We start from the raw sequence: 16,332 nt of genomic DNA on the forward strand, positions 1-16,332 counted from the left end.
TTAATACAATTGCTAAATAAATTGTAGTAGTAGTCCTTTTTTTCCCTAGCCCTTTGACCACTAAAATATATTTTTAAAGGTAAAACTGTATTTTGAAAGAATTTGCAGATTGTGATTAATGATTTTAAAAACTGCTCCCCCCAAACCCAAATAAACTATGAAGTGTAGCTCATATTTTCACTGGGTGTGTATGCAGACTTCTTTAAGGTGGGATGCATCTTATCCCAGGTGTGGAGAGGCTAACAGATTGTATGTTGAAAAGCACCATTGAAAATTGCCTATTTAGAAATTGTATTTCATTCCTAAAGTGAATTGTTTATGTCATATCATGAGGGTCATTTGTATTTCAGTGTAAGCTGGCATGTAACTAAGCAGCAGTAAAATGAACTGGCAGGGTCCTTTCTATAATGGTCTTTTGGGATTCTGCTCTGGCTTATAAAACTTCTTATTCAGGGAATTTGCTTTGCAGAATTAGTGTCTCCTGGTGCGCCAACTTACTCCATAAAGAGAACATTCTCTGCGTTCCTTGTCATGCCTGTACATCATCATATACAGTAATTCAGCTTTCCCTGTTCGGAGAGGCTGTGGCATCTCCATCCTTGGAGGTTTAATAGATTCAGCTTTTCAGACAAAGCAAGGCTGCTGTGGTTTAGTTCTGGGAGATGGACCTGCTCTGAGAAGGAGATTCTATTAGATGGCCTCCAGAAGCCTCCTCCAACATGCATTTTTGTGATTTGCTCTACTGTGGCTTTAAATGGGGGCTGGGGAGCATGGGAAAATTAATATAGTTGAGATTGGGTAAAAAAAATAGAAGTCAGTGCTACAGCCGTGAGGGTTTAAGGTAATCTCTTCTACTCTATTGATAATACTACAGACCTGTTTCAAGTCACCTTGAAACAAATTATAAGCTGTCAGGCATACAGATCTGACAAAGTGTGGGGTCTGAAATAAGAAATGAGAATCTATCTTGGTCGAGCATAACATGTTCTGCATAAAATCCAACAGTACATTTTCGTAGTGACTTAGAGAATTTGCTTGTAGCCTAAATGATGTGGTCTTTCTGTTGTTTTTTTTTTTTCTTGGTTTGGTCTCTCTTTTTGGGATTTAGAAAGTGATAACTGTTCCTAAACTTGTAAATTACTATAATTGGTATGCTGGGTTTGTATTGCCCAATGGGCATCAAATTCTGCTGCTGTGAAAAACAAGAGTTTAATATAAAGATACCTAAACTGTTATGTTTAGTAATATCCTGTTAGATGAGTGCATACTTACCATGTGCTAAATTTTGTTGAATTTAATTATTTTTAATGATAATTTTTTCCTTATCTTATAAGAAATAGAAGTCTTTCATTTTGAGTCCTCTGGCACACTGGTTTTTTAGGGCTTGGTCTTTTGAAATGCTGCAGCTATTGTATTTGGTGTGTACAGGTTCATCCTTTGACCAGAACTGTTGATCTGCCCAGTGTCCCATTTTAAGCAGTCTTGCTTTATGTGTTGTATTTTTCCTTTAAAGTTATGCTTTTTTCAATGAGTACATAACACCTCTTTATATTAACATTAATAATTATCCTGTTCTCATACAAGGCGAGTTGAGTTGAAGTTTGTCTTGTGTGTGAAGCAGTGATTTTTAAATTTCCTCTTTCTGTGCTGAAGTGCTCTTCTAAGTTAGGTATTAGTTGTGCATTTCTTGTTTTCAGCAGAATTTTGAATACTTGCCAGCTTCTGTGACCACGTTACACAAGACCAGGGAGCTGCTGGACTTTCATTTTAGGGCCTAATTTTGTTCTAAGCTCTGTTTACTCAACTTTCTCTGTCTTCATATTAACAATAGCAAAACTTTTGTACTCTTAGTGAAAGAATGTGCTTTGTTCAGAACAGGTGTGGTTAGAAGACGCTGACCTGTGCGATGGATTTACCTCCACGCTTTTTAACTTCTGTTTATTTCTTGTAAAACTGAAAAACAATACTAACTTTCTCCTTGTGTGCTCATTGGAGAAGACTGGTATTAAGTTCAGAGCAGTTATTCTGAAGAAAAAATACTTAAAAAAATATTCAAGTACTCTCTGTGAAAGTTTTATACTCTGCCAGTGACATCAAAGGCAGGATAAAGCCTGCACAACTAGCTACAAATCTGTTTGATCTTATTAGATGTTCTCTGTCACATAACGTGCACAGAAGCCTGAATTTTGCTACAGATGTGTTGTTACTGGTCTTACTGCATCAGCTGGTTGCCTAAGGAACTGAGCTACTTTACAGTAAATATTAATCCTTTTGGGGCATGCAAGTAATAAATTTACCAGAAACCATTATCTGCTACTGGTCTTGCTGACAAAGTAGTCATAGTCCTTGTAAGCCTGTTCATGGATACCCAGGTAGGGATTGGAAAATTGTAAACAGTTGTGAAAAGAGGTTAGTAAATATTTTAAATCTCTCTAGTGATTAAAAAAAGTCTTGAAGAGGCTATTAAACTCTTAAGCTGTGTTTGCATTACTCTTGCAAATAGACATTTTTGTTTGTTATAAGTGACTTTTTGCAGTGAATATTGAATTCTAACTTAGAAAAACAGCGAAGTAAATGGAGGCAAAAATTCTGATTATTTAATAATAACAAAGAATGGAAATATTATTTAATCACTGTTTTCTTACTAATACTGTTGTTAAATATTTTTCAAAAGAAGCTATATAACAACTGTTTGTTTTCCAAATCTTTTTCTACTCTGAATAATTTTTGATGAAGAAAGAAATACAGTTCAGTTTCACCTTTTTATTCTTGTTGTAGTTCCAAGGCTCGATATTGAGCTGCATTATTCTTTTGACTAAAATTGGATTGACTGGGTTTCTTCTGGACTTAGTTGGTATTTCCTGGTATTGTTTCTGGATCAAGATTACAAATCTTGGACATAGCTGAATGATATGTCAGGCTGAATGCTTAATATGGCCATTTTTGTTAAGTATATTGTCAGGAACAAAAACTAAACAAGCTCTTGCTTCTCATTGCAGGTTGTGTAGGGTCTGTCTGCCTGTATGAAAAGGAATCAAGTAGATGGCAGATTTTTCTCATAGAGGAGTTTTGGGTTTAAATCAGTTCTTACGTAAGCTAGAAGTAGAACCCCATGATAGGAGAACACATTTGGTTTTTATCAGTCAACCAACAATCACACATCAGTCTAAATAAAGTCATCTCTATATATAGTCAAGTCTGTATATAGTAATGATGGATAGCTGTGGGATAGATGAGGGATAATGTTATTCCCCCATCTTGCAGTTACTGTTTCAGATCTGAACTCATTTATTTTATTCTCTGTGTTTGATTTCAGAAGAAATAATGCAGGTGACAGAGAGAAGGCACTACAAGTTATGCTTCAAGTTCTGCAGACATGTGATCACCCTGCTCCAGATATGTTTTGCTTATGTGGGAGGATCTACAAGGATATGTTTCTTGATTCTGACTGTAAAGATACCAATAGTCGAGATCGTGCCATTGAATGGTAACAGAAATAAATCCCGCAAAAATATCTGTTTTCAAACATTTTCAGACTTTTGCTTATGATTTTGAAAAGCAGGGCTGTTGAAGATCAGTTGTTCTACTTAGGTCTTTTTTTCAGGGTCCTGACTGCCAGGTCTTTGGATGCATATTTCCTTTCTTCTCTTTATAAACTGTCATGGATGTAGAATGATGCACTTAATTTATTGGGATGATGATGATTCACCTATGTCTTTGTAGAGAATAAATGCAATTAATCTGCTTCAAGGCCAAAATGAAGTACGAGTGAGATCATGGGATTTACATTGGTCCTCTGTGCAAGGATGTTTTCCATGCTGGATCCCCAGGAAATGCAATGATCTGTATATAAGGAAAAATATTGATAAACTGTAATATGAATTTTCTTAAGACAGTAAGGCTTGAATATGCACTCATAATGTGCATTTAGGTATGTTTGTGTCATCATACAAACTACTGCTGAGTACAAGAATGTTAACAACATGGGTTTGTACTGTAACTCTGAAATATCCCCCCTCTCCTTTTCTTCCCCATACAAGCCTTCAGGTGGATCTCTTCATCCTGCACCAGCTGGTACCATGTGTTCAGCCTTGGTCAGCTGGGTCTCAGTGACCTTTAATGAATGTGAAACTTTAAAACAAGGGGCAGCCTTTTTTAAAAAGTTGCACTGAGGACTAATATTTTCATTGCTTTTCTTCTATAAATAATATAATAAAATTAGGTTCTATTGCATTCAAGAGTTTTGTAGTAACCAATTTGTTTTACTTTCACAAAACTACACAAGCTGACAGGACATAAAGCTAAGCAGAATTTTGTCTTTCTCACGCTAAGATGAAAAGCTGCTTTCTTTCAAGCGCTCTTCATAGAATACCATTGGTACCAACTAGCCATATAGTCCTTACAATAAATTAATGGCTTAAAATACCTACCAAAACTTTGCAGTATTTCAGTTCTTCTAAACAGTGAGATATGAGTTCTTGACTCTTCTCTGCAGGTATCGCAAAGGATTTGAACTCCAGTCAACTCTATATTCTGGAATTAACCTCGCAGTTTTGCTGCTTGTTGCAGGACAACAGTTTGAAAGCTCAATGGAACTGAGAAAAATAGGTAAATATCCACACACAGTGCCACAGACAAGTTTTCTACCTCTCCCCCTGTGAAGAAATCAAAATAGTGATGGGTTACATAGAGAAAAAGGTGGTTTAGGCTTTTTAGTGGTGTGTCCTGGATGGCAGTCTAAAACACAGGGATCTTGAAGGACTACTTTCCTTCTTGCTGCCTTGGAGCAGCTTTCTAGTAATGTGGCCCGTCTAAATGGACCCAGAGACTGGAAAAGAACAGAGAGGGACCAACTTCAGTGCTGTCTGTAAACTGCCTTTACTGCACCACAGAGATTATCCCATTGCACTGCCAACAGAGGACAAACACAGGAAGAGACAGCATGGCCCAGTTCTCCTCAGGGATGCCAGGGAAGGATCCACAGAGTTTCTGTTGTCATTGAATTGAGAGATCCACAGGAAGTATCACCTGGAAGGATCTACCAGGACAGTTACTAGTTGTCTGCCCATAGTCACATCTTCCACTAAAACACACCACTGTACATCTACAAAGAAATCATATGATAGAAACAGATATACAGTTCTTCTGAGGAAGATAATATTTGAACATTATATTTGGAATCAAATCCTGTCTGAAATGCATATTTAAACCTTAAAGGTTAAAAATGCAAAGGTGACTTTAAATCATTTCCCTGACCTTACTCTGGGGGTGGATCCTCTAGCCATGGATCTCTTGCAGTAAATGCAGATCTTGTTGACACATATTTGTGCATCTTACACTGAGAATCAGGAGGCAGATAGCCCAGACTGATAGCAGAAGAGGTTTTTTAACACTGTGTGTGTGGGGAGTTCTGACTGTCTGAATTGTATTGGGGGTGTTATTTGCAGATCCAGCCTCTGTGTTGGCCAGTGTTGTTTTCTGGGGAAAACTCGCTCCATTTTATTTTCATCAGTAAGGCTTAATCAAGTCTTAAATTAGTCTTTTACTGATAGACATCCATAAAAACACTATTTAGTGTTTTACTGATAGAAAAATATGGTTTTTAATTGAAATTTTACAGGTGTACGGTTAAACAGTTTATTGGGAAGAAAAGGAAGCCTAGAAAAAATGAACAATTACTGGGATGTGGGACAGTTCTTCAGTGTGAGCATGCTGGCTAATGATGTTGGTAAAGCAGTACAAGCAGCAGAGAAACTTTTTAAGCTGAAACCTCCAGTGTGGTATGTGGTAGAAGGCTGTAGCTCAAGTACACAACTGTGGGGAAATACACAGATTTGAAAAACCTTGCAGTCACATGGATAACTGGATTTTTCTATCATAGATTGTTTGTAACTCTTACTTCATACTCTGTTCTTTTATTATGGGAAGGAAGGGGGAAGGTAAGAAATTGAGTTGCCCATCATTGTTGGATTTATATCCCATTGAGGAAGATCTTTTGTAAGAAAGAGTTTGGAAATTAGTAATGATTCATGTGAAGCAATTGTGAAAAGATTGTGAAACCATTGTTTTCAGAATTTAGCTAGCTGCTGCTTCCCTCCCCCACCATCTTCTATCTTATCATATTCTGTCTAATCACTGTGTAACTACTCACATAACTACACCCTTTTGCAAAAAGCTATTGTTCGTGAACATCCATGTGAGCTTATGACTTAAGGTGTTGTCTGAACTTGCTATTCTTTTCAGAAATCTGTAAAAACCATCGCTATAATTTCCATTATGATAACTTTTAAAGTACATTTAATTTTGCAGTTAATTTTTTTGATGTCTGAGTCAGTTAAGTGGTTTTAAAATCCGGTCAAAATTTGTTTTCTCTCTGTTAATTAACTAATTTAATATCTTCTAGGTACTTGAAATCATTAGTTCAGAATCTGTTGTTAATTCAGCGTTTCAAGAAACTCACCATAGAACATTCTCCTAGACAAGAAAGATTGACTTTCTGGCTAGATATAATTTTTGAGGCAACGAAAGAAACAACTGATGGACTGAGATTTCCAGTAAGATGTTATATCCAAACAAGTTTTGTATGTTTTATGTTTCTGGATAGGATATTACAAGAACTGAAGACTCTAAACACAATACTTACAAACTTAACTGCCTGTTATTTCGTTGCATGAACCAAACCCCTGTATTCTGTTAATCTTTATGCTATAAAAAAATTAACCCAACACCCTTAAAGTATTCTAAGAAGTACTTTTGAGACTCCTATAACAAATTGTGATAATACTAATTCTGTTGTACATAAGAACACAGACTTTACCTGCCTTGTCTTGCCCTTCTGTCTCCGTTAAAAGTTTTTTAGACCTGACATCAAGATTACCCATTACCTATATCAGAGCATCTGAAGCTACTGTAGCATATTAGCTGCTGGTTTATTAAGGAAAAATGTTCTCTCTCCTCAGGTTTTGGTGATAGAACCAACTAAAGTCTACCAGCCTGCGTATGTTTCAATCAACAATGAAGCAGATGAGAGATCTCTGTCTTTGTGGCATGTCTCTCCCCCAGAAATGGTAAAACTACCAGCAGATGTGTTAAGTCTACTGTGATTCATTGTGCTTAAAGTTACTTTTTTACATGTAGATTTTGGAGTACTTGGCAATAATTTAAAGTTTGCTACATTTCTATGAAACATAAGCCTCAGTATATCTTTTGTGCAGATATGAAAGTTGACATTTTACAGAGAAAATAAAAGGCGGGAATATGATTAGAACTGAGGTGATTTTGACTTCTAGTTCAGATTTAACTTTTCTTGACCACGTCTCCTAGAATTGCTTGGGTTATTCAGTCTGCTCATAATATTTCTTATTAGAATTGTGTGATTTTTATTAAGATGCAGCTCAAAGTTAGATAAAAAGTATAGATAAAGCCCAATATTTTGTTTAATATTTTAGACATATTAAACTTCTGCAGTTATAATATTGGAAACTAGAAAAAATGTCAGGCTGTGACAAATAAGTGTCAAGAAATAAAATATTTGGTGTGTTGGATTATTGGATAAGGCACAGGGAGCTAGGAAAGGAGTAGGCACAGTTATGGACAGTGTAAGCTCTTAAAAATGAGAAATAATTTCAGTTTCAATTGAAAAACTTGAAATCTGCAATGTATTTTGATGCCCCTTCTTAATAGCAGAACAACACAGGTGAAGAATAGACTAAAAACATAGAGAGTCAAAGTGTGGAAAAGAAACACATTGGAGTAAGACAAGACCACATAATTACCTGGGTCTGTGAACAGTTTTTCCAGTACACTGTTCTACTTCTCTGTTTCAAGTGAATGTGTCTGACACAGCTTTGCTTTATGGAACAAATTTTTAGTACATATATGGCGTTGCTAAATAAAATGCAGCTATTAGCTATGGATTTGTGGAGGACTACAGTCAGAGGCACAGGCTGTCCTTCCTCTATTTTGCCCTCCAGTGTGCTCCCCAGGCCAAAGCTGTTGGCTCGAGACCTCTGAGGGAGATGTATGAATATGCTTTTCCCTTTCAGCCTAGATAAGAGTAGGGCATAGTCTGCTCCATCTTTATTATGAAATATTGATGTATTAAGTCAAAACACAATGTTTGGTAAATTGTACTTTGCAATTTATTCTTCAAATTTAATTTTACATGAGGAAATACAGCCTCTATTTCCACCCTGTGCCATTTATGTTAAATTTTTTCTCAGGTGAATAAAACAGCAGTGTACGTATAACTTCTTTACCTATATATCAATCTTATTTCAAATTGGGGGGAGAAGAAAGAAAGAAAAAGAGACGTGTTGGAAGAACATTCTTTTGCTTACCATGTTGTGACTTTGTTTTCAATAATAACTCAAGGATTATAGCTCTTTGTTCTTCACAGAAACAGATTCATGAATGGAATTTTACAGCTTCTTCCATTAGAGGAATAAGGTTGGTATGTCAGAAAACAGTTGTGTCTTTTTGTACCTATTTTGTATTTCCCTAAGTGGGAAATCTGGATTCTACCTTAAATCTCTGCTTTGCATTGCCTATTATAAAAACTTTTTCTGTCCAACCTGCCTTGAAATGTTAGCAGAGAAGAGTTTGCTTTTCAATGCAAGGACAGAGCCGTACATTTCTCCAGGAATACTCATCTAAGAGGAGTGTGTGGACATGTGTATTCTCTGGTAGTCTTCCCTGTTTTCAATCATGTAACTGGTTTTTATATATTTTTCCAAACTTTTCAGTGAAGTTACTGTCATTTCTGCATTTAAAAACTTGGAGGACAGAAGGAAAGAAAAGCCCTTAGCTCTTCTCACTTCCTTCCATAAGTGAAAGAAGATTTTGTTTGTTTTCCTTTTAGGAAAGGAAACCATGTTATCTGTTTTCTGTTTGGAATTCAGAAATGCAACTTGGATTGTTAGAGAAATATTAAATGAGGCATGGACATAGTTTGTGCTAAGGACAGAAAAGAGTTCTTGAGCTGGAAGGAGACTACTAGTTAAGTTTCTCAAGGACTAACCTTTACATAGTTCCATTTTGTGATGCCTAGATTAATGGAAACACTAGGCATGAGTAAATGGGTCAAAATATTAGTGCCAAAGAAGATTAAGTACAGCAGAATATCAGATAGAAAAACAGGATTGTTCTGAGAGGATAGAAAATGTTCACATTTGATATTAACAACTACAAAATACATGACTACACTTAGAAGCTGCCTTATATATATCGTAAGTTGGGCCACTTTGCTGCCAGAAAGGTGAGAACCAGAACACTAGGAGAGAAAACAAAATGAAACCTGTTTGCTCTCCGTCTGAATTATGCAGGCTGCAGCTAAGAACCAGAGAAGCTGTAAGTACAGGGAACACAAGGTGGACTTTTGCCTTCTCTCTGAGTTCCTGAGTCACCACATTGGTGGATCTGACCTTTCTTAGGGCATAAGTGACTGTTGTCTGGGGCTACTTGTGTGAGTGCATAAGCCTAAGTGCTTGAAAAAGTTTCTGATTCAAGTACAGGCATAAATTCAGATAGCTAATGAGTTCTGTAGTTCTGAAAGTAAAGGGCTTCTAGGCTATGATCTTTACCCAAAGCACCTGAGTTTTAGGTCCCAGGTTTGTCTTCCCTGAACTTGTGTAATTTGCCTAAGCAAATAAGCTCAGTGAAGAAGTATTTCTCTGAATAATATGAGTGGTGGTTGCTATGAAAGCCTACAGTTGTGGATTTGGACATAGATTCTACCATAACTCCAGTATTTTCTTCTAAAAAGAAACAGGATTAGGTTTAAATGTGATATTTTATTCTACTACTTCAATGCAAGTGGATGGGAAGTTGTCATTACTGAAGTCTGTGGAGCTGATTGAACATAACTCAGCATGAAGTTTCTGTACCATATTAATTACCTTCAGTCAACACAATGTACAGAAATTAATCTTTGAGAAAGATAACTTTAATCAAATGGAAGCAAGCAACTCATTTCATTTGCTTTGATTTTTAATCACTTCTGGGGATTATAAAGCTCAAAGAGGCAGACTTTTTAAAATTTATTAGATGTTTGCTTTGTACGTGACAACTTAAAACTTCTATATTTTTGAAATTGCATTAGCTTTAGAAAAAAATTATGTTCACATGTGATCTATCAAACCCCTTAATTGTATTTATGCTAAACAGCTCACCTTACATACCACATACATGACACTGTTCATAATGCAGTATTGTTACTTAGATAGTGTCTATCCTGTATTTGCCCTTGGAAGAATCATCTTGCTTTGTCATTTAGTTTTCGTGTCTGGTATGTGTCTCTTTAGGCTAGAAACCACTATATCAGAATGAAACTATAGAATGTCAAAGTGTATTTTCACATATTTCTATAAAAGTCTTCTGGCAAAATTCTCATGTTTTGGAGTATTTTCCATGTAGCCCTTAATGATGCTTCAACAAGTTGGTCTTGTAACATGCAGCTACTTTACTATAGTCTACTGTCATTTTACCTAACTGGCTCAAGAGAGTATAAGCAAAATTGAAGAGTTTGACTTTACAGATTGTGCAAGAATCCAAGAAATTTTAATAATTTGATGCAAAAAAATACCTTTAACAAGCATAACAACTTGGCATGGTGTAACATAATACTGAAGTGCAAGTGTTTGAAATAAGAGATTAATTTGTAGATTTACTTTCATATTGATATTGTCTTTTGAACTTCACTTTTCAGTGCATTTAGATGGGATATATATAACACTGACAAGACAGGATATGCGATAAATAATCCCTTTGTTGGAATTATTGCTGCAGTTTGGAGTAAATATTGGTCATTCTGACACTTGTTCATCAGTAGTAAGGCCATAAAAAGTATACACTGAGGAAAATCTGCTAACTCTTGGTATTTCCCAGTTCAGTTTTAATGTAGGAGCAATGGAATAAAAAGCTGAAATACTTTTCAACGTTAAAAGAAAGGCTTTCTGGATAGCTGAATTAGTGTCAAAACAATTCGCTTTCCATTGAAGTGTTATCAAATACCAAGAAATCTGACAGAACTGTGGAAAAATGGAAGTGGAGGTGAACAACAAACTGACCTCAATACACTTCAGATAAACTAGTATTTTACTGAAGTAAGCATTAGCTTATGTATCAATTTGGAGGTAGGATTATAGAATATATGAACAAACTCAAAACTCCTAGTTTTAAAGAAAATACATATAATCTGCCTCGCTGAGGTAATTAACTGTGAAAAAGATGTTTCTTAAGTGTTCGTAATTCAAAAAAGTTAACTTACTTCTTCTAATAGTTACATCCAAAATAATACTTTCTTAATGTGAATTTTACAGCATTTCCAAGTTTGATGAACGATGTTGTTTTCTGTATGTCCATGACAACTCTGATGACTTTCAGATCTACTTTTCTACAGAAATCCAGTGTAGCAGGTGAGTTCAGTTTGTGTGAGTGTTGCGTGCCTGATCTATGTTCTAAATAGAACTGATTTAGTAAAGGTTGAAAGATGACATTTTTGCTTGACAAAATAATTATTTCTTCACTTACTTTCTCTCAGTGAAGAAGCAATGAGCTAAACTCAGTGATGTTTAAAGTGACAATGTCCCATTACACTTGTTGTCTGATTCTAATTAGTTTATCTACAAGTCACTTGGTCTGAGAAAAGGCTTATCTAACTTATTCTAATTTATAACTGTTATCTTATTTTTGTGTATCTTGGCGATGTCATGTAAGTTTGTACTTTGTTTTAGGTTCCCTTATGTGCTGTTCAGTTTGATTTAAGAGCAACTAGATATAATAAAAAATTCTAACTTATACTGTATCACAGATCTGTGTTACTGTTGCACCTGAGGTATTTACTGATCATATGTTTTCTCTGAACAGTAAACAGGCTAACTGAATTTCAGGCCTAAATCTTTACAGACCAAATTCTTCCTTATGACTGATATTTGCATATAAACCTTCTGAATGATGTAGGAGTGAGTTATTAATACACTTAGTATTTGGAGTTGAATGCTATATTCACTTTTAGTACAGTAATTACTATTTGTATATTACATGGAACAAACTCCGGTTAAAGAAAATTACCAGCTTTGTAGAGTGTGTTGCGTAAAGGACAGGAAACTCGAAAATAATGTTACCTCCTCAGTCTTAATTTGGCATTGCAATTTGTGTGTTATGAGACATGGTTGCACTTTTTTAGGCCTTATTCAGTGCACTACAGGAGTCTGTTTCAGAGATGTGTCTCTGTTAGTCAGTAAAAGAGATGTGAGTGTTTTATAATAATTTTTAATAATTGTACCATGTGTTATAGAATTTGGAAAACAGCTCGTGACTCAGGCGGGGAACTAGAGGAAAATGTTCCTGTACTTAAGGATCTCTACCCCAGAGAACTAGAAATTAGTTAAAACTCTGTTCTTCTAAACATGCTACTACTTTTATACTTTTGGCTTTCTGAAGGTCTGACAAGAAACCACGACATCTGATTTTCAGAAATACCGAGTAATCACACTTGCAACCAAAAGTGTACAGCAAAAGTATTTGAGTATTAGATCTACCAAGATTTTACTATACAATTACAATAGCAAGCAACTGTTGAGTCCTGCTACAGCAAATAAAATAATTTGATAAATAATGAGGCTTTTCAGTGTGTTTTTGATGTTCTTCATCATTTAAAATGGGATAAATATGAAGAAAGTAATGAAAGAAACCTATGAACATGCTAGTCAGTTCATTGGCTTGAAAGCAAAGCCCACCTTGTGAAGAATCTGTTTAATCTTTCAAAAGGATATTCTTCTTTGATCCTGTGCTGTGTATTGCTTTTTTAGATTCTGTGGTTTGGTGAAAGAAATTTTGTCTGATGGAGTTGGCAGTACTTTGGAACTAGAAGGAGAAATAGATGGAGACACATTGGAGGTACGTCAGCGATAAAAGATCTGGAGCTTGTTCTCAGTCTTCCCTGTACTTTCATATCAGTATACTAGAAAGATAAAAAATAGCATTTAAACTCTTTAATTGCATACAAAATTTAAACTCCTACAAAATTATTTGCATGTGAAATTTGCATTCATTTGAAAAAACCCATGTTTTTGATGAAGTGGGCCTGTTACTACTGTAAAATGTATAAATCCCTAATGAAGTGTGTTACTGAGTATGTATTTTGTTGCAAACAATCTATGGATGAGAATTAACTGATATCAGCTGGCTTAAAAAAAAAGATAAAATACCAAATAAATTCTAGGAAAAAGGTACTTCAGTTTTTCTAGCTGTTACCTGATACCATTACTGCTGCAGGTCATTTCATATGACGGGCTTCAGTCCCAGAGATTTGCAGATATTTAGGATCAGATTAATACATTATACTTTTTTCTTATCACTGTAACATCCATATTAGGAACCCAGTAGCTGTAGGCTTTCTTTATACTCAGTATAGTGGGGGAAAAAAACCTCAACCAACTTGGAAAAGGTTATTCACGTTTTATGTGGGCTCAGATTAGGGTAGGTGAATCCATGTCTTCATAAGACAGTACCTCATAGCAGATGTCCAGATTTGTAACACTAAGTACATATCCTGTGCTTCTTTTTATTTGTCTTGAAATCTGAAAAGCCACCATAAAAGTTGTAAGTTTTATTTGTGGTCAAGCAAATTTAGTCAATCTGATTAATGAACGTGAAAACCCTACTGTGGTTTGTTTGAGCTGGATATCTTTCTGATTGTGTCTCATGCCAGCAACTCTCTCAAGGTTATGATTCAGAGCAGCTCTTCATGGTAGCAAACCATGGTAGTACCTGAGGTTTAAGAAAGTAGAAGACCCTCTACTATACCATTGAATGTAATTGCATATGGTGAGGAAGATGAGATTTTGCACTGGAGTTTCTGCATAGTGGCCACAGAATTTTTCCTCAAGTGAAAAGGACAGATATTCACATCTCTTAAGCCCAGCTTAATACATACATTTGTGCTCTGACATAGGATCAGGACTCTGCCTTGGTAAAGTCAGGGTATCTATAGCTGCAGATTTTACGTTACATACTCATGTACATAGCTAATAGCAGGACAGTGTGCAAACACCACAGTCTATTATACCAGCTGTATAATAGTCTCTCAGAGGAAGTGAGTTCACCATGGCTTGAGCCTTTTAATAACTGAACTGAAAAAATCACTTGACAATGCACAGCAGGAAACAGTCCTGCATGAATGAATGACACATGGAGATATGACTGCAGAAATTAATTTTAAATATTTAAGCTACATCATTCTACATGTCTTGAAGTTTTCACAGTTGTACCGTGTACTTGCTTACTGTTAGGACATTAAAGCGGAAATCAAGATATAGAAGGGGAGAATTAATTAGTTTAGTGTATAAATGAGCTAAGACACTTAACGTCTTCCTGCAACCTGAGATCTTACATTTTAGAAGAGACAACATGGAAAATGCAGCTTTGTATGATCTTGATGGGCTTAACCAGCACAGAGAACGCAGAAGTTCTTACTGTTAATAAAACAACTGTTTGTATTTGGGGAAGAGGAAGAAATAACATCCAGCAGAGTCTGGGAGAAGAAAATCAAATTTCAGTGAGAATCCTTATGAGAAAGTTGTTGCAAGGGGTTGTATAATTTGTGTATAGTCTAGTCCTACAGCTAACAAGTATTTTGAAGACTGAATGGGAAGTCCTGTCTGCCTTAGGGTATTCACTTCTCTGTATTGATACTGAAGAAGCTCCTGACACTTTAAGAGTATCTGATGTACCGCAGATAGGATATCCTGGAGATCACTCTGCCCTTCCACATTTGTGCAGAAGGTCAGCTATGAACACTTGTTTACTTATACCCAGTGGTTGGATTGCACATCCAGTGGATCACATATTCAGACTTTTGGAAAACAACAGTGATTTATTCAATCTTTGTAGCTGTTGGAACAAGAAGAGACAAATGTAAAGTGGCATCAGGTATATACAAGTCTATTAAACTGTCTACTAACTAGCATTGAATTATAAATCCCAGTGATTTTCATGTATCATGGGACCCAGACTGGAGAACATAGGTTTCTCCACAGTGATTACAGGGTTGGCTTAGAACCAGTCTGTTGCAGATGGGGTTGCTGTCAATCTTCGATTCTGCAATGTGACTGCTACCTTTTTTCTGCACAGTTTTATGTCATATGATAGCTGTGAAAGCTGGATATGCTCCTACCAAAGAACCCATCAAGTTTTGCATATGGCATTTTGGGTCAGTTATGCCTCTCATATAACAAGATTATGTTGTGAACTGTGAAGTGCTGAAATGTGGTAAATGGAACCCTACCGAAGCTGTGCTAGCTCGAGTTTGGTTCCACTGAGCAGATAAATGCTGTTAGGATAAACGACAGATGGGTTTCCTTTAGCACATTCCATACAGCAGCATTAAACTTGACATCTTTGCTGAGGTGAAGAGGGGGAATGTCAGTGAGAAATGGATATTGCAATAACAGAGCTGCAGTATGGACTGGGAAGACACTTCAAGGAAATAGATCCCAAGGCTGTATTCTGTGTCGGAGAGTCTCATTGGACAAAGCAGATAGAGTGGTCACTGACAGAAATTTCAATAGTTATGGCTATTATAAAAAAGGTTTGTTGTTTGGGTGGTTTTTAATAGAGAATTTATATCAAGCCAGAGAGAATACCGTGCAGTTTTCTCATATGGGACATTCTCTTGGATGTCGGAAGACATTAATGGAGGTCTGTTTACTCCTGATAATATCTGAGGCTATGAAACTGTCTGATTCCTTTCTTAACTCTTTGCAAAAGTGCTTTTTCAATATCCTTTATCAGTTCCCTGATATGAATCACAGATGTGCTGCTTAATCCAGCTTCCATAAGAAATTTGGTTTTATGTAGTGTCTAGGGTGTACTTTCATTGAGCAACATTCACTGACCTTTATAGTAGGAGAGCTCTGTGACAAGATCACTGTAAGGGACAAGACCATGAGGTGGTGTAAGTTAGTGTAGCTTTACTGCAGTCAGTGAACCCGCACTGAGTTACTCAGCTGGAAATATGACCCAGCATGTTTCTGCAGCAGTGGAAAACACCACTTCATATATTTAATCATTTTTTGAGAAGATGAACTTTTTTTTTCCGCCTACTGGAAAAGCTCGTAATGAGGGGGGAGTATGTCAAAAATTAATTTTACTGTGGCTAAGCTCAGGTGAGAGTCTAAGGTCTTAAAAAAATGTCTACCCACTGTAGTGAGAATATCACTTTATTTATTAAACCATTGGTTTAAAAATTATGGGTTGTGTTCCGTATATTTATATATTCTGAAGGCTCTGTCAGCGGTTCGTAGAGATGATACTTTTTGACAGCTCTGTTCC

The 16,332-nt window shown here is 36.1% G+C and overlaps 1 protein-coding gene across 4 annotated transcripts in view; it reads left to right on the forward strand.

The window, feature by feature from the left end:
• The window catches only part of MAP3K15 (mitogen-activated protein kinase kinase kinase 15), an 83,040-nt gene that overhangs the window by 46,807 nt on the left and 19,901 nt on the right, over window positions 1–16,332 (forward strand). For all 4 annotated transcript variants that reach the window (XM_027637793.1, XM_027637803.1, XM_027637812.1 and 1 more), the window contains 8 exons: window positions 3,317–3,487; window positions 4,496–4,608; window positions 5,621–5,780; window positions 6,404–6,554; window positions 6,960–7,067; window positions 8,399–8,448; window positions 11,319–11,414; window positions 12,810–12,897. In XM_027637793.1, the coding sequence (XP_027493594.1) occupies window positions 3,317–3,487; window positions 4,496–4,608; window positions 5,621–5,780; window positions 6,404–6,554; window positions 6,960–7,067; window positions 8,399–8,448; window positions 11,319–11,414; window positions 12,810–12,897 (937 nt within the window). The remainder of the gene's footprint in view (window positions 1–3,316; window positions 3,488–4,495; window positions 4,609–5,620; window positions 5,781–6,403; window positions 6,555–6,959; window positions 7,068–8,398; window positions 8,449–11,318; window positions 11,415–12,809; window positions 12,898–16,332) is intronic.

The sequence above is a fragment of the Corapipo altera genome, unplaced genomic scaffold (assembly GCF_003945725.1).
Source record: "Corapipo altera isolate COAL_440 unplaced genomic scaffold, ASM394572v1 0, whole genome shotgun sequence".
Taxonomy (NCBI): Eukaryota; Metazoa; Chordata; class Aves; order Passeriformes; family Pipridae; genus Corapipo; species Corapipo altera.